At 27.5% G+C, this 19,886-nt stretch overlaps 1 protein-coding gene across 2 annotated transcripts in view; it reads right to left on the bottom strand.

Annotated features, from left to right (window-relative positions):
- The window catches only part of LOC136071770 (TBC1 domain family member 16-like), a 43,094-nt gene extending 30,187 nt beyond the window's left edge, over window positions 1-12,907 (bottom strand). Inside the window, exons 1-3 of one of the 2 annotated variants that reach the window (XM_065803256.1) lie at window positions 12,669-12,907; window positions 9,874-10,751; window positions 3,264-3,412 (exon numbers count right to left, since the gene is read on the bottom strand). In XM_065803256.1, the coding sequence (XP_065659328.1) occupies window positions 3,264-3,412; window positions 9,874-10,731 (1,007 nt within the window). In that variant the 5' untranslated portion in view covers window positions 10,732-10,751; window positions 12,669-12,907. The remainder of the gene's footprint in view (window positions 1-3,263; window positions 3,413-9,873; window positions 10,752-12,668) is intronic. The other variant, XM_065803257.1, reaches the window with a different exon arrangement.
- Between the last annotated feature and the right edge of the window lie 6,979 nt (window positions 12,908-19,886).

Genomic DNA, 19,886 nt, shown 5'->3' with positions numbered 1-19,886 from the left:
TAGGAAAAGAAGCAATGATCTTAGAGAGTAATTATGATGATGATATTATGATGATGATGATAATGATGATGATGATATTATGATGATGATATTGATGATGATGATGATGATGATGATGATGATGATGATGATGAGTATGATGATGATGATGATGATGATGATGTAGAGATGATGATGATGATGATGATGATGATGATGATGATGATGATGATGATGATGAGTATGATGATGATGATGATGATGATGTAGAGATGATGATGATGATGATGATGCTGATGATGCTGATGATGATGATGATGATGATGATGATGATGATGATGATGATGATGATGATGATGATAATGATGATGTATATATATCATCTCATAGTCATCATCATCACGATGATGATGATGATAATGATGATGTATATATATCATCTCATAGTCATCATCATCACGATGATGACTATGAGATGATATATATACCTTTATATAAAATATTTCATGAATTTTAAATAACAATAATATATTTATAAGGAATATCAATAGTAATGGAGCCCCGGTCACAAACCTGGCCCCGACTATGTTTTATCAAACCCAGCCCTGGCCCCAGTCAAATATCAACCCCGGTCGCTTACTACTTCATATCCTGTCATTTCAGGGGTTCCTTAAGGTTCAATCCTTGGCCCTATACTCTTTAATTTACATTAATGATCTTCCAGATATTCTCACATCTAAGGTGGCATTGTTTGTTGATGATACTACCATTTATTCTTGTCGTGATAAGAAGCCAACATTCTCTGATTGCTTGGAGGGGGCATTTGAACTTGAAAAGGATCTCACTTCTGCTACAGCATGGGGCTCACAGTGGCTGGTGAACTTCAATTCAGATAAAACCCAATTTTTTTCAGCCAATCGTTATCACAATAATAATCACAAGGTGCAAAAAGACATTGTAAACATAATTGGACCTGCTCTTGCAGCCAACCTCTAACCATTATAATATAGTCATAATGTTGCTTCTCTTTCTTTTCTCTACAAATACTATAATGGGCACTGCTCTAAAGAGCTAGCGTCTCTTATGCTATCTACTAAAATTCATTCTCGTGTTACTTGTCATTCGATTAAGTCTCATCCTTTTTCTGTGACTGTTCCTAATTGCTCCAAAAACTCTTATTTGTCTAGTTTTTTTCCCTGAACATCAGTTCTTTGGAATTCGCTTGCTTTCCAGTTTCATATAATTTGCAATCCTTTAAGTCGTCCGTCAATCGTTATCTTGCTCTGCAATCTTCATCTTTTCTCTTCCAGTAACTTCCAACTTTAATTAGTGGTTGCTTGTAGTCTTGTTGGAAGCAAGGATGTTAAAAAAAAAAAAGATTTTTTTTAAAAAAAAATCTAAAAAACAGTTTGTTTATTGAAATGTTTAACTTTGATATTGCTTCAAATATAATAAAAATATAAAAAAATGGTATTGCATTTTTCATATTCTATTAAAGATTTCTTGTTATAATAATTTTTAGTTAAAAGCTTATTATGTGTTAATAACTTATAAGATATAAATAGAAATATTTGTATGGCTAACTTTGGTGATATATAAAGTAAATTTAATAGTTATTTATAATAGTAATTCTTTTTCTAGTAAATTATCTCATGGTGCCCCAAGAAGTCATTACAGTCTTATCATAGTGCACTGCGGAAGAGCATTTGTAAGAAAGTTTACGCCTCCTTGCCTACCAATTTTATTAAACTTGCCTAGAGGTGTTATTGAACCACGGATCTCTAGTTTCAGAAGCAAGTGTGCTAACCACTCCGCTACAGCTGCTCTTAAATTTAACTGTAGTAACTAACTTGACTGGTTGTTTTGATTTAGTTTATAGGTAAATTCACTGCAATATACTTTATTTTCAAGTAAATCCAGCTAAATATAACTTTAAAATATTATTGGCTGCAACGCAGATATAAATTATCTGAAAATTTGGACTGGGCAGGCATATGAAGTACATGCCTTTTTATGCTTAAGATGCTAAAGTCATAGAAGAACTTAGGCAAAATTTTATAGACTAAATTAATAAAGATGATAAATAAATAGGTTTGAACAAGTATCGAATCTTATTTAACTATTTAAATGAAAAATAATAACTCAAAACTTAAAGAGTAATAAACAATTCTCTAAACTTATTATCATTGTTTAAGTTATTTTTAAAGTTGTAAAAAAAAATGAATAACTAACAATGAAGTAATACAACGCTTGAATTAACTAAAACCTATTTATTTGTAGATGTTGGAACTAACATTTGCCCACAATCAACTAGCTAAGTAATAAAAATCAGCAGTTACAACTTTACAACAGTAGTTTTAACTTTACTTGTAAGTTACAACTTGTAAGTTACAACAACTGAAGTAACCTTTTTAAATTGGATATTCTTATACCTTGAAAAAAACCTGCAAAAAAACTTTTTTAGTTAACCAGGCTTGAACAAGAACAGTGTGTGATTGAACACTATTGCTAACCACGCAAATGGTTTTTTTTTTACTATTTGACCATGACTGTTTAGATAATTTAATGATTTAAAGATTTCAGAAAAGAGCTGAAAAAAAAGAAAAATTAAGCTAAACTTAAACAAGGAAAAAAATTGAAAAAAAAAAAAAAAAAAAAAAAACCTAAAGAAAATAGAAAACAATTCCTTATGAAAAATAAAATATATAGCCACTAAAATAAAACTTAAAAACTAAAACTCGAAGCAAAAAATTTATGGAATAACTGTTTAATAAAAAAACTAAATTATTAAAAAGTTTTATATATAATATTTTTAAACTGTGTAAGCATTTATTTTTACAATAAAATATAATTTAAATTTAAATTAAATTTTTTTATTAAACAAATTTAAAGTAACTTAAAAAAATCTTTCAAAAAATAACTGTTTGAAAGATTTTTAGAATGAGATGGAAAATTAGTTTCAAACATTTAAACTCATCACAAAAAAATTTACATAAAAAAATTTACATAGAACACTTTTTTAATTTTACACAAAATGTCTTGATTTTAAACAATCACTATAATTAATTTTTAATTTGATTTAAAGCCTTCACGTAAATAAAAACTTCATAAAATAAAAACTTTAGAAGAGATAAACAATTAAAAGTTGCTAATGTAACAAACTTTTTTATTGTAGTTAAAACATAAAAACAACTGTGGTCAAATCACAAAGAAAAAAAACTATTCCTGTTAAAGCCTGGTAAACACATATAATATTGACATTTTAAAATATTTTCCGAGCCTACCGCTTTGCATGGATAGCTTCATATGCTTTTTGTTTTTCTATTTTCAAAATTTCCCTTTCAGAACTTGTTGAGTGCATTGGGTAGTAATAGAGTAAAAACTTCCAAGCATCAACTCGAACATCTTGACTGACTCCACCGAAGAATACATGCTGAAAATCATATTACATTTTTATTAAACTTTTTTTATACATGCATTCTTTTTTGATTTATGATTTTTTTATACATATACTTCATAAACATAAAAAAGGGTTCAAAATATCACAAGTTCTGAGCAAAAAAGTTGTAACTGACAAAATAGTGAAAATTAAGTTTAGTATTTAATCTGATGTAGTCTTTGTGGTAGTATCTGAATATAGTTGAATTTTCCCAAAATCATCCTCTGCGCGCCAGGTGCGCACACATAGAAATTACTGCAACATCAATTTATGCAAGACATTTTGACTTTTAAAACGCATTTTCTCCATTTTACAAAAATGTCAGTTACAACCCTTTTGCTTTCAGCCTGCAATATATGGTTGTTAAAATACAAAATAATTTCTAAATGTCTACTCGAGCTGCCCTTAATGTGATTTATATAAAACAAGACTGTGTTAAAAAACTTGCAAAAACTTTTTTACTAAGTTACCACCAGATCTTTTAATATTTGACAGGTTTTAAAAATTAAACAAAATAAAAATTATTTACTAGATTAAAATATAAACTAGATAAAAAAATTTTTTAAAAAGTATTATAAAATTGTTTATAATATCAGTTAAACAATCTCTTAAACTATCTAGGTTCTTGAGCAACTTCTTAAAATAATTTTTGAAACTTAATTTTTTTTTAAATTAGTGTTATTTCAAAATGAGTTAATAAGAATTACAGAATGGGTTAATAACATGGTTAAATAACAAGGTTGTGGAGTCCACATTTCAAATCTGTGTTAGAGGTGCAGTGTTGCATTTATCTGACAGTATAAGTCACCTAGTTATTGCAAAGAACAACTGAAACTAAAAAAAAACAAAAACTGAAAACAAAATCAATAATTATTTCTATATTCAATCATTATATCGAAACCAAACAACTAAATTTTTAAGAGCCAAACAAAGTTAGTTAAAAAACCTGGTTGTTGCTGTAATACCTGAACAAATGTACCAGAATAAATGTAGTTTATAAAACTAACAGCCTAAATAAATATTTACATGCTTGTAAAATAATTTTGGTTAGATAATTTTTAAACTTCGTTCATATACATTGTATTAAAACAAGATAAATTTTTCTTCTGTTGCTGAATAATTTGACTAATTTAATATTTTGATAAAATTTAATTCTTTAATAGTTAACAAAAAAAAAAACTTGAGTTAAAACTCAAAATTTATTTTTATTTTTTCAATTTATCTGAACTTTATTATATTTCTAAATAAGGAGCATATTTTATGTATTTGTAATTTAAACTTTTGTAACAACGATTAGTAAACGACCGGGGTTGATATTTGACCGGGGCTGGGTTTGATAAAATATAGCCGAGGCCGGGTTTGTGACCAAGACTGCATAAACATTTATACATCTTAAATTACTTTTTTTTTTTCAAAATTTCTCTGACTTTGTATATATATGCATTTATAAACATCATTATCATCAACATGATCATCATCATCATCATCATCATCAGCAGCAGGCTTTAGCCTTCCTCTTTTATGCTGTTTCTCTAATCATGGTCAATGCTCAAACAAGCTATCATCTTTATTACAATAAACCAAAACTCATTCTTGCTTGGCTTTTTATTCAACTAGTTGCATCCTTTTACAGTATCTGTCCCTATTTATTAAATACTGGCATTAATTTATGCCAGAATTTAATAAATAGTGAATGTAAGTATAAAATTATAATATATAAAGAATTATAAATATATTTCTAGCCCCGGCTATCAACCCCTGCTAAATCTTATAATTTTGCCGGGGCCTGATTTGCAAAAAGTCTCATTTTAGCCCGGTTGTTTACTAACAACAATAAAGGGTTTTTAAAACGTTAACTATTTCATTAAAATTTTTTGAAAAAATCTTAATTACTTAATTAAAATACCGCTTGAAAATATCTATAGAGTTAATTAAAAAGTTCTTAACTTAAATAGCGTATCCCCATGTAAAACTACTCTTTGCATATGTGAAATGAAGTCCCCGGCAGCTCCCTATTTCAGTATGATGTCAGTCTGCTGATATATATATATATATATACATATATATATATATATATATATATATATATATATATATATATATATATATATATATATATATATATATATATATATATATATATATATATATATATATATATATATATTATATATTATATATATATATATATATATATATATATATATATATATATATATATATATATATACAGGGCTTGAATTTTTTTTTTTTTTTTTTTTTTTTTTTTTTTAGATTATTAACCTCCCCAAGGCCCGAGGGGGGCCACTACAGTCGAGGAGGATACTCATTTTTTTTTTTTTTGTGTTTTATTTATTTATTTATTTTTTAGTTGTTATTCGTGGTACAACCCTCTCTCAACTCTTTAACTCCGAAACACGAACCTTGCCGAGCCGAGCAAGGCCGCTGCGCGGAGAAACTAAGTTGAGCGCGGTACTTCCAGGGACGTGGTGGGAGTCGAACTTATTATTATTAACGTAAAAAATATTAGAATTAACGTAAAAAAATCTAATCGCGATTTTTTTGTTGCTCATAACCCCTCCTCCACTCCCGCCGGAGGGGAGGGGGCATTATTTATTTTAACTTATTTATAATAACATATATAACAAGTCTCATTTTTGCATAAGATGTCATAACATTTACATTCAGCGGTTGTAAAGTAGCTTTAGTTATAATTTACATTATTACCATTATTATATTGCATTAAATCTAACGGCTGTATTTTTGTAAAATCAATGAACTTGATATAATCTTCTTTTAATTAATTATTTCATTTTCTATTTTATTTACATATTTTAAACTGTTTAAAACAACTAGAATATTTAATTTTCGATAAATTTTTAACAGTAAAAAAAATTATTTAAAACTCTAACAAAACAATATATAAATTTGAAACAGTTATAAAAAACTATTAAAAATGACGAAAACATTATCGTGATAAAATGTTAAAACTTAACATTTTCACGAAAACCCGCACAATCACAAACAAGAATGATAATTAAATTCTTATTAAGTAAGTTTTCTTATCTAAGTAACCTTATCAAATTCCCATGATATTTCTATCTATTGCTTTTTCATTCAATGTATTTTTTAATAAAAGTTAGCGTTCACTTTTTTCATTCAATAAAATAAAGCGAAAGAAAAAAACGTGTCTAAATAATAGAATCTTTTACGATCTAATACTTTTTTAATTTTTGATTTAAGTTTTGCCAAGTAATACGCAATATTAAACTTTTTTCGTAATGAGTCAGCGTCTTTTACTGCCATTTTACGTAAACCACGCCCTATTGGAGTATTATGAATAACTTGGTATTTAATCGTTTGTTTTTTATAAATTTTTTCTTCCTTAAACAATCGGTCTTTTCCTGCATTAGAACATTTTTGCTAATTGATTTTCTAAATCTTTGATTTTTCTTTCTTTTACTTTATGCTCCGCTTTAAAAAAAAAATTATTGTTACAGAAGTCACTGCAGTTTTATACTGTAAAACAACACTAAATATTTGCTGATAGAGTTTCAATCTTCTAAAATAAAAAAAGAATAATCACGAAAAAAAGAAAGATCGCGAAAAAATAAATTTTAAGAAAAAACTAATCGCAAAGGTGCGAAAAGTAGTCGCAATACGCTTAATTCGAGCCCTGATATATATATATATATATATATATATATATATATTTAAACAACTTTAAAAAGTATTCTACACAATAGAGTGCACAATGTTCTTAAAAGAACAGAGCAATCATATATTAGTAGAAAATCACTTAACAAAAATTTTTTCCATTTAACACTGTGTTTCATCAACAAAGATTAATCAGAAATGGGTGATCAAATTAATAAAACTTCAATTTATACCAAAAATTAAATTACAGGAAGTTGCAAATGTCTTAACTTCTATAAATTTTCACACATTTGTGGAATTTGCTGACACTATTATAAAAAGAATTCTTTAGAAATGATTACTTATGCTATTTTTTTAAATGTTTTTTTAAAAAGGGTAGTAAATGTAAATATTATTTGAACTCATTTATTTTTATAGTTTTTTAGGAGAAACTTATTTTCGTGCCTACATTTAGAAATTAATTACGATCTTTTGTTTAATAAGCATTCTTGATTTTCATGTGTAATTATTTCAAATTTTTCTTGTAGACATAGTATGCATTTTTTGGAAATATTGTTATATGCAGGCGCTGTTTTAAGGATAGACCAATTCAGTATAAAATCATCAATATTTTTTTCTTTTAATTCCCATATATATTTTGACAGCATGGTGTCTTTTGAATACTTTTTATTCTTGAAAGATTGCTTATGATTGGCAAAACGTTTTTTCCATTCACCCTCTGTTATGCCAATATATTGTTTATCAGGTACATTCTTAGAGGAAACAACACATTTATATACCACATTTAGAGGAATTGAATTCATTTTCATTTGAGGAGTTTTGGTTTAGTCTGTTATTAATTGAAATCGGGATTTGTTTTAGAACTTGGGGTGGATGGTTAGAGTTAATGTTAATATATAATAGTTCATCGTTTGGTTTTTTGAAAGGCTTATATGAATTTTCAGAGAGGTTAAATGTGACATCAAGAAAATTCACAATTTTTAAATTTATGTTTATTTCGGTTTGAAAGCCAATATTTTAAAAAATTTTTATAATATTTTTTCTAATTTTGTCGAGCTGTGGACCAGATTTTCTACGCATTACTATTTAACCATCGTCGCGATAAAGGCCTAAATCTTTTATATTGATTATTTTACTTAACAAATCTAAAATATGTAGTCCAACAAATTCACAAATTTCTTCTCCGTCATAACTGCCCATTGTTACATCAAAGCAGTCATGTATGTTTTTCTTTTTCCAAGTTTCCTTATTAAAATAAAGTAGGGTTTTTTTTTTACAAGAAAAATTTGAAATTATTACTCATTTAGATTAAGAAAATTTATTGAATAAAAAATCTGAATTAATTTCTAAATGCAGACATGAAAATAAGTTCCTTTTAAAAATTATAAAAACAAATGATCAGTTTAAAATTTATCCTAATTCTAAAGAACTCTTTTCATGATTTTAATTATCTAATGTAGTTGATGCAACTTCCTGGTTGCAAAACACTACAGCTATTAAATAATTAATTATAGCAATTCCCAACTTCCTGTGAAATGTTTTTTCTATAACTTGAATTTTTTTATGTTTAGACATTCTTCCTGATGAACCTACTGATGGTGAAACATTATATTTAAGATAAAAGATAGATAAGTTTTTTTTTAATAATTTATATATATATATATAAATATGTATATATATATATATATTTATATATATATATATATATATATATATATATATATATATATATATATATATATATATATATATATATATATATATATATATATATATATATATATATGTATATATATATATATATATATATATATATATATATATATATATATATATATATATATATATATATATATATATATATATATATTTAGGGTGGTTCAAAAAACAACATTTTTTAAGAATATCTGCAGCTCGCACCTTAATGTGTTCTATATGATAAAATAATACTGAATTTCAAAGTTTTATGAATAAAAAATATTTTTAGTGGTGCCTCAAGACCCTTAAACATTTAATGGGTCCCTAATATTAATAACAAAAAAGTTTTTCAAAAGTATGTTCGTTGGGCTCAAAAGAAGCGAAATTATATAAAAGCTTCAAAAATAATCATCATTTCATAAAAAAAACTATTATTTTAGGTTTTAGTGAACAGAAAGTGATGTTTTTTTAAACTAAAAACTAAAAATAGGGAATTTAACAAAATTTTTTGATTAAACTTTTTATATAATTTTGCTTCTATTGAGACCCAACAAGACATACTTTTGAAAAACTTTTTTCTTATTAACATTTGGGACCCATTAAATGTTTAAGGGTCTTGAGGCACCCCTAAAAATATTTTTTATTCAAAAAACTTTGAAATTCAGTATTATTTTATCATATAGAACACATTAAGGTTAGAGCTGCAGATATTTTTCAAAAATGTTGTTTTTTGAACAAATGAATGTATACTTAGACAACCCTTAGAATTAGGGTTGGTATTCGGCAATGCCGACCTAACTGCCAACCTTCAAGTGTTTGAGGTCTGCAAAAAATTGCCGACCTTGTTTATATGTTTTATGGTAACCTCTTTTTGTTTTTTTGCCGACCTCTATCAGTTTAAGGTTGGCGATTTATTGCTGACCTCATTTTTCCTAATTCCAAGGGTTGCTTAGATCAGCAGACTTTAGGGCTTCAGCACATACATCAACTGACTTAATGAGAAGAACATGCAATTGAGTGCCTCTGTATAGAATTAGATAAGTAAAAAATGTTACCAAATGTATATATGCTAAAGTAAACAAGTAGTAAATAAATAGTACCTTTCTAAAATTGTAAGCATCTTCAAGCTGTCCAGCAGAATTAATATAACTTTGCCATCGAAGAGTGTTAAGTGCCTTATATTTAAATTCCTCTGGGTGTACTTGACACTCAACATTTATGATACCTTCTCTACCAGAATGAATATAGAATACTTGTTGCATAGTTTCATTTGGGTCTAAATCTTTGTCATCCGAGCAACCATTCCATGACTCAAAAATATTAGCTAACTTAATTAAACCTGTATTATGGAAATGAAAAACTTTATACTCATTTTCATAAGTACCAATAACAAATTGACCAGAATCTTTTAATTCGTTTGCAAAAAATAACTTGAGAGTTTTAACATCTAAAATATTTATACTAAAAACCTCTCCCAACGGTGTCTCAAAATTCATTGAAGAGTTTAAAGACAAACTCAGGCTGTCTTTACTAGTTTCTTTAATTTCTTGATTAATTTCATTAATTTCTATTTCATTGTCATGTGATTGATTATTTAAATTTCTATCTTCTATACTTTCATCAGTGACCAATTCCCCTAAGTCAGTGTAACCTGTAGATAATAAAGTATTTGGAGTCCAACTTAGCATCATGTCAGAGATCTCACTATCAGCTCTATAAATCTTCTTAATACACAAATATCCAAGACTGTGCTCATCTTCAAAATTTTCACCCAAAACAGAATGTACACAAACATTATTTTTGCAAAACAACACTTCTTCTTCTAAGATGCTATCTTGTGTTGAAGTTCTGATCTTGGATTTTAGTGGCTCACCATCATACACATGGTAAAAAGCTTTGTCAATGGTGCTTACTATAAAAGATAGAAGATTCTTTTTAGGGGATTTTCTGCCAGCCATTTTTCAATACCGTTTGTGATCTAAAATAAGTTTTTACTGCATTGTTTTTTATTAAGTTTATAATTTATTTTTACCACTAGCGTATAATCAAGAACTTCCCAAAAATAAACTTTAATTAAAAACTTTGTATATCAATGTTTAATTTTTATCAATTAATAAGAAAATTATTAATAAGAAAGAAAATATTAGAAATAAATTAAAATAAAATAAAACAAAAAATATCAGGAAAAAAAGTTTAAAATAAAAAGAAGAAAAAAACAACTTTTTAATTTAATAAAAGTAATAATTATAATAAATAGAAGAATAAGAAATTATTGTCATTACTATGATTCTTATTATTATTGTTATTATTATTACTATTATTATTATATTATATATATATATATATATATATATATATATATATATATATATATATATATATATATATATATATATATATATATATCACTTATTGAATTGTGATTATAATGATGATTAAACGTTATAGATTTATGGTTTAAATGGCTAATGGTTTAAAAGCTATTTAGAAAACAGATATCAAAGAGTAAAAAAAAATTCTGAGTTTACTTCCTGGAAACAATTATTAAAAAGCGCTCCTCAAGGAGATGGAATTAGGAAGAATTAATTAATTTGTTGGTGTAAAATATTCCAACTGAATGTGAGTCTGAAACCATATAATTTGCAGATGATAGAAAAACTGACAACAGATTTTGAAAAATCTAAAAAGTATTGCAGTAAACTGATCTGCATATAAATACAAATAATGCCCAACTTATAATCTTCAAAGCATTTAGAAAAAAAAAAACTTCATATAATTTTATTTTCCTAAAATGTAGACATGAAATCTCTTAAAAGAGTAAAATTACTTTATATTTAACGACATTTCAACGACAGTAAAACAATGTCATTTAAGTCTCGAAAGGACGTCAAGAGCAGCTCTCAAGCTTCCTAGTGAACTTCTAAAAACATTATGGACTGGTTCACAGCCATATAGAATATAAGTGTCTTTTATGAACTTGTTACCTTATAAATTCAACACTAAACCAAAAAAAATCAGCTAGAATTACATGCTGTGTTAAAAAAAAACCCAAATGCTGCACCTCTTATTGACATGTAAGAGGCACAGCATGTGGGTTTTTTTCGGCAAAAAACCCACAAGCTGCACCTAATCAAAGACATTACTGGACCCTAATGTCATCCTTCTATGATAGAGATGCTCATAAAAACTGATTATAAAAACAAAGATAAACTTAAGCTAATAATTACCTGTTTTCTTAAAAATACTTATTTCGAGAGAAAAAAATAAAGTAATTTTATTAAGATAAAAGATTGAAAACCAAGTTGATATTTAGTTATTAAACTCTATAGGATCAATTTGTTTTAAAAAAATTAACCAGAAGATTATTAATTTATTATTTTTAATGATTATATAATTGATCAGATGTATGATAGTGCAAAAAGTAACTTGATTAGTACTAAAGAGTTTGTTTTCATTTCAGTTTTCTGAATTACAGTTTTAATATAAAAATGTCTGCCCTCAGAATTTTTTTAATGATTTTTTTTAAAAAGTACATGAAAATAAGACTCTTTCATCGAATATAAAAGACATCAAAAATTTGGAATAAAACAGTAACAATAATGAAATGTCAATCTAGCATTAAATGTTTCATGAAACATATTTAAATCTCCAAAAATTTTGGAGAACACAATTATTGCGTACTTTGAGGTCAATTTTGATCTCATTAAATTTCATTGTCTTTTTGTAATTGTGACATAGATGGTGATAAAAATTGTGTCATAAAAACAATTTTTTTCACTGTCAAAAAGAATATGGGAAAGAAATATATCATTTTTGCATTAGTGAAAAAAGTAATACTTATAAAAAATATAATTAAAAACTTTTATACTTTTTTAACAAAGGTAATATATAATACCAAACTAGTAAGTTAACAGTTGTCGTTCTCGACAAATAAGGAGCTGGTTGTTGAAATTTTTATATTGTTACCATTGATTATCGAGTGAATTTATCTGGAATGGGAGCAGGCTATACTTTAACATTATGAACTAATTAAAAATAATGTAATAGTCATCCAGATTTTCTAAAACAAAAACAATAGCATTATTAGCGATTAATTTCATCTTAAATCTTTTAAAAGAGATAATTTGTAACAACACATTTTAAAAACAAAAACCGAAATTTATAAAAAACCGAAAGCTTTTATAAAAGTTACGCATGCGCTACGCTAAACCGTTTTTTTTTTTCTTCCAGTTTTTTTAAAGCATGAAGCTTAACAACCAACTTAACAAGATTAATGTGATCGAACCACCTTAACTTAACAAGATTAATATGATCGAACCACCTTAACAACCAACTTAACAAGATTAATATGATCGTCAGTGATATCGATTGTAGAACGATTATGGTCAATTATTGGTAACATCATCGGCTTGGTGGTGCTGATCATATTCCGATAATATGTTTTTTTTTACATCCAAAGATATTGTTGGTCCAGTATAGGAACAGCTTCAAATAGCCATAAGTAATTCTGTATCTTAGTAAGTCGAAACCTTTTCTCCATAGTAAATCACGTTATATGCTTTACTTTAATCTTGTACATAGTCAACTTTTGTACGCAAATATTGTATGGGCCAGCACCCATAAAACAAAATTTCTAAAATTTCAAAGCCTGCAAAACCATGCATGCAAAGCAATTAATTATTTAAATAGGTTAGTAAACCCGGCCCCAGTGATGAAAAGCATGATGGCTCTAGATATTGAGAAACTTAACACATAACAGATATTAATTTTTATGTATAAGTATAAGAACAATCTACTACCAATCGTTTTTTCAGATATTTTCTTGATATCATATTTTAAAAAATATAATCTGCGTCCAAACATCAGGTACAACTATCACCAAGGGAAAATTAAATCACAGCAGTCAAGTTTTCTAATTACAAATCGTGGTCCATCAATATAGAATCATTCCCAAAATAAAAATATTAAAGACCTAAAAAGCATTTCATCGTTTAAACGGCAAACCAAGATGTATCTTCTTAATTCCTGACATATATATATTGTAGTTTACAGTATTTGTTTTTAGAATTTTGAACTTTTTTCTTCTTTTTTCCTTCTTATTTATTTTAATATTTTTTTGTTTTCAATTTTTTACACTAAAAAAAAATATGAGCTTTGTTTTATTGAATTTTTATTTTATTTTAAAACATAAAGCGTTTTTTTTATAGACTGAATAAAGGGACTTTATGAAAAGGTTGTGATAATAAACGCATCATCCTTACCTTCTTTAAGTCCTTAACTGATTATAACAGTAGTCATAAAGACTAATCCAAAGTACCATCCGTTATTAGCCAACATTTTTGCATACCAAAGCCAACATTTTTGCGTACCGAAACCAACATTTTTGTGTACTCAAGCGCTGAGTTAGCGATGATTAGATTTGAACTCATTTCGCACCACAGTCTGGTTTTTCACAATTCGTTTGACTCTCTAACCTACAGAGTAATGCTGCCTCAAATAAAAATACATATGCATGAATTCAACATGGAGTATTTGCTTTTTAGACTTCAAAAATTGCTAACCAGCTCTAAAATCATAGATTTAGTTTATAATTTGCCGAGTTTTAAGGTGGTACCCCATAAGTATAATAAGATTTACTTGAAGCTAGAGTAAAATTTATACAACGTAAATATATCATTATAATAATTTTTAGTAATGCTTTTAACTTAAAAATCTTTGCCTCAAATACCCAAAAAGAAAGAAAAAAAAAACCAAATGTTTGTGAAATAATTACTTAGAGATTCTTAGTTTCTAAACCGAAAGTGAATCTCAATTGTTTAGTTAGCGACAAAGGTGATTAAGATTTATTATCAAACTTTATTGCATCAATTGACTTTTTTTATTTCTACATCAAACTGTGCATCAAACGTTTAATTTACTATTTCTAACAAATTTCTTGCGGAACTTAGCAGTCTAAATGTTATAAATCTAATAAATCCTTATAAAATAAAACTTTATAAATTTTTCTGATCTAACTGCTTGCATCCCTTAATACTTAGGATGTGTGCCAATACTTAAGGATGTGTGTTTAATACTCAGGATGTGGGTTATGTAATTTCACTTACAAATATCTTTAATAAACCCTTTTAATCTGGAATAGTACTCTCTCTGAGAAAATCAGCGAATATTGGTTCGGTATGTAAAAAGAGAGATATTGCTTGCTGAAAACTATCGACCTATTTCCCTAACCTCTTTTGCCTGCAAAATCTTTGAAAAACTTGTATAAACATAACATGCTCTCTGCAATCAATAAGACTTCCTTCATCTTAAATTATGCGTAACTAATCTAATAGAGACTTAATATTATTTCGTCTTCTATAGCATCTCACCAGTTTATTGATGTAATTTATCTTGATTTTGTCAAAGCTTTTGATTCTGCTCCCAACAACAGACTTATGTTAAAATTAAAATCTTTTAGAATAAACGGCAAACTCCTATAATGGATTTAAGCTATTATTAGTAGACAGAAAGAAACCCGTTATAATTAACAATACCAGTTCTGCATGTATTGATGTTCTCAGTGGTGTTCCTCGAGGTTCTGTTCTTGGCCTGCTTTTCTTCATTTTATACACAAATGGTTTTAAAAAACACACTAAAACTTCTGAGATATTTGCCGATGATTCTAAACTTTTTTCTAAAACCTTATTGCAGTCTCATATTGTTGATCAGCAGGATCGTCTACGCTTGGTATACGAGTGGTCAAACATTTGAGTAGTTAAACATTTCAAAATGCTGTATTATTCATTACGGTCAAACCAGCCCCCATTATAATTACTTTCTTCAGTATAACCAATGAATAAATCAATGTCTATAAAGCTCTACTAAAGAGCGTGATTTCGGAGTCAATTTTGCATCAAACCTCAAGTGGAGCACACAAATTCAAACAGTTGTCTCTAAATCCTTACATGTTGTTAGTATGCTAAAAAAGACCTTCACTTTCATTGATAAAAATATGGCTCTCAAATTATATAAAGTATTTATAAGACAACACCTTAAATATGAAGTGTTTATTTGGGCTTCCTGTTTAAAAACTGATATAGCGTTGGTCGAATCTGTTTGACGCGGAAGCTATGTGTAATACTAATTATTGGCGCATCCACTATAAAAAGTAGTGCATAAATACCCGACAAAACTTTCAGATAATAACTACATTGTCCCTAAATATAATTTAAAACAAATTACATATTCAATTTAATATTGCGAACCTTATTTGTGGAAAAAGTTTCCTAATATTGCAAATACGAAAAAGTTAATATGCAACAGTTTAAAAATGAATTGAAACAGGTGTTATAACTTATGGATTTTAACATATCCGATTTTAAATGCTTCTTTTAAACTAAAATTCAATTCAATAAAATGTCTCAGAGTTTATCAACTTTTTTTTTTCATAAATTCAGTTATGGTGTTTCCTCTAATCTTAAAAGTAATTGTTGAAATCTAATCTGAGTTCTTGATTTTTTTTTTTTTTTTTAATTAATAATGAGTTGTTATTAGTTTTACTTTTAATCAAATTGGTTTTAAAATATACATAAATATTACGGTTTTTGTAAATTAAGTTCTCTTTTATTTTTTAATTTTTTGTTCTTTATTTAAATATTACTTTATTACAAATTTTATATATTTTATTTTCATATTTTTCAATGAATACTTTGTATAATATACGTAGATAATGTGGCTCTCGTAAATACGTGCTCTTTAATTAATTAATTAATTTTTTGTTTTTCTTTTTTTAAATTTCTTTCAGTTTTTCTTGTTTACTTGATTATTACTTTTAACATGAATATTGTTCTTGAAGTATTTCTTAACCTAATTGCTATTTATTCTTACATTTATAATTTTCAATAAATAATTTTTAAAGTATAAATATATTTTACGGTTATTGCAATTACGTACGATTGGGGCTCGGTGATTTGACAAAATAATGTCTTCTACTTGCCCCCCCCCCCCTCCAGTTTTTTTATTTATAAACTTTTAAATTGTAAAAGTTATTAAACGGCGAAATAAACAAACAAACAAACAAAAAAATAGTATAGAAATTTTTGTTTCAGCTCTGACGCATAATTCATATACGAACACTCGCCTGCTAAACAAGTCAATCCGGAAGAAAACTGAAACTATCGAGAAAATTAAATACCTTACTATGATAAAATTCCTTACCAAGCAAAGGAAGAACGAGTTGAATCATTGGTTCGTCACTTTGAACCTGAATTCAAAAAAGAACCCTTGCAACGACATAAAAAGGGAACACCACCACCACGGCCTAAGAAATTCAGAGTGTCGGAGTCGGCTGAAAAGTTGATGGCTATGTTTTTTGGGATTGTGAGGAGTTATTACTCATTGACTACAAAGAAAAAGGAAGGAGCATAACCGGAGAATACTACGCAACGGTATTAGAAAAATTAAAGGAGACCATCAATGAAAAACGTTGAGGTAAATTGACCAAGAGTGTGTTGCTTTTGCATAACAAGAATAACACACAAGGTTTACAAGAGAATAGTTGAAATTACTGCTCTGCACACACATGGCTTTGAATCACTACTGCACCCACACTACAGTCCAGATCTGGCGCTAAGTGGTTTTTATTTGTTCCCCAATTTGAAAAAAAAAACTTGAGGGAAAGGAATTTTTCCAATGACGATGAGGTAAAGGAGGCAATTTCGACTCATTTTAAAGCAAAATATAAAAAATACTTTTATGATGACAGAGAAAAATTAATTCATAGATCTAATAAGTGTATTCAGCTTAAGGGAGATATTTTTGAAATTGATTCAATTGTGTGTTGCTCTTGCAAGACAATGCTCTTGTTCACAAGGGCAGAGTTGCGATTGCTGCTCTGCACATGCATGGCTTCGAATCACTAGTGCATCCATTCTACATTCCGGATCTGGCGCTAAATGAATATGTTTGTTTCCTAATTTGAAAAAAGCCTTAAGGGGGATGAAATTTTCCGATGACAATGAGGTGAAAGATAAAAATTACTTTTATGATGGAAGAGAAAAATAAATTCAAAGATCTAATAAGTGTAGGGAGATAATTTTGAAAAGAAAAAATAGATTTGTTCTTTCATTTAATTTAAAACCCTTTCATTCGACGAACTTTTGGACCTTCCCTCGTACCAAAATTTATTTATTTTAGAATTGCGACCATGAGTTATAGTCACCATTTTAAAATAAGTGTAAGTATGTTCCAAACTGTCTTCCAAGACATAATCGTTTGTATAATAGATCAGCAAAACTCTGAAACGAACTACCTGAGTAAATAACTTTTTATTCCATTGTACTTTTTTTCAAAAGTAGACTAGAGCCCTAGTTATGAAAATTTGTACCAAAAATCATAATAAAATTGGTTGTTTATCGTGGAGTGTTTTTCCTGCTCGCTGTATGTATACATTATACGTAAATTTACCGCTATAATTATAATTAATAATAATAATAATACTACTAATAATAATAGTAATAATAATAATAATAGTAACAATAAAATATGTATTTGGAAATTCTCAATACTGATGAGCTTAATGTCTTTAATGATTTATTATGCTTTATCTGTATGTAGAAAAATGACTTATTTTTATCCATTTTTAAAGATCTCTTTTTTTAAAAACCAATAAATAAATGTACACTAGAAATAAAAGTTTTCATATAGGGTTGTCCATAAATAACGTCACGCTTTAGGGGGGAGGGGAGGGGGAATTTTGTGACGAATTGTTACGAGGGAAGGCGGAGGGGCTTCAATTATGTGACGCAAAATTTTTTTTTTTTAATTTTAAATGTAGAGAAAACTTTCTTTTAATTAAAAGAGTATCTGACCAAATCATAACCCTCAGTTGATGTATCTTCATGTAGAACTAACTGCGCCTAAATCTTATTTAGTCGATGTGTACATTCCGTTAACGGAGTAGTTACAGCCTGTTTACAAACTGTTACTGCCGTACGACTGTAACAGCCTATGTGCAGTGCACATTATGCGCTTTAACTTTATATGGTCCAAGTGCATAACTCTATTTAGTTGGTGCAAAAAAGTGTGTAGCAACAAAAAAAAACAACCTTTGCGGATTAACTAAAAAAAAATAAAAAAATTTCGAAACTGAGAGTCGTAAAACGTCTGGTTAAACCCACAGTTTACAAGTCTGAAGCAGAATCCACTCTGCCACGCTAACATCACTAGTTGTAAGAAAATTATATTTATAAAATAATATTTTTACATGTATATATTGGAAGAATAGCTATTTAAAATTGGAATAATGTAAAGGATAGCGATGTTAATTTATATAATTTTACACAGAACTATTAGGGTGAAAAAAAAAACATTAAACAGACTGAAAAGTACTAATTAATTGACTCAAAGAAGCTAAGAAAATTATAGACATTCTTATATTTAAAATCGTTTAAAAAATTTTTTTAACAGGGGTGGGGGTGCAAAATCGTTGCATAATATTGGGGGAGGGGGATTAATAAAATGTTACAAAGCATTACAAGGTGGAGGGGGGATGGAGGAGGGGAGTAAAGATGGTCATAAAATGTCAAAAATTGCGTGACGTAATTTATGGACGACCCCTAAACCTTTTTGCCGAACAAAGTTTAATCAGTTTTGTTTTATTTGTAACTATGTATTTTAGTTCAGAACTTTTGTTTTGATTGTATAATACGTTTTATTGCATCTGTTTATTATTATGTTGATTATATATATACCATTGTAAAATTTTCTGACGATAACATCAGTTCTATATTCTTTCAGAAAACTTTGTTCGTGTTTGTTAAAGTATTTTTAGCACTACAAAAACAAACGTAAACTAAAAAAAAATTATAACTTGTTTTAAAAAATAATAAAATAATTGCATTAAATTGAAATCTCTGAAAATTACTTAGAAAGTTTATGCGTGGTCTTTTAGACAACCTTGGTGCATATAAGTATACATTTACATACATGAATAGATTCAATTTTATTTTTTTAACTTGTTTTAATTTTTTTTTAATTGTTGCGCATTTATAGAACATGTGCTATCTGATCCTTGTCAAAACTGCTAGATATTTTTTAAGTGGAATGATTGTTTTTTGATATTGATTATCTCAAT

This window comes from Hydra vulgaris, chromosome 08 (assembly GCF_038396675.1).
Source record: "Hydra vulgaris chromosome 08, alternate assembly HydraT2T_AEP".
Taxonomy (NCBI): Eukaryota; Metazoa; Cnidaria; class Hydrozoa; order Anthoathecata; family Hydridae; genus Hydra; species Hydra vulgaris.
Note: the sequence above shows the minus strand (reverse complement) of the source record. Positions and strands in the feature narration are given on the sequence as shown.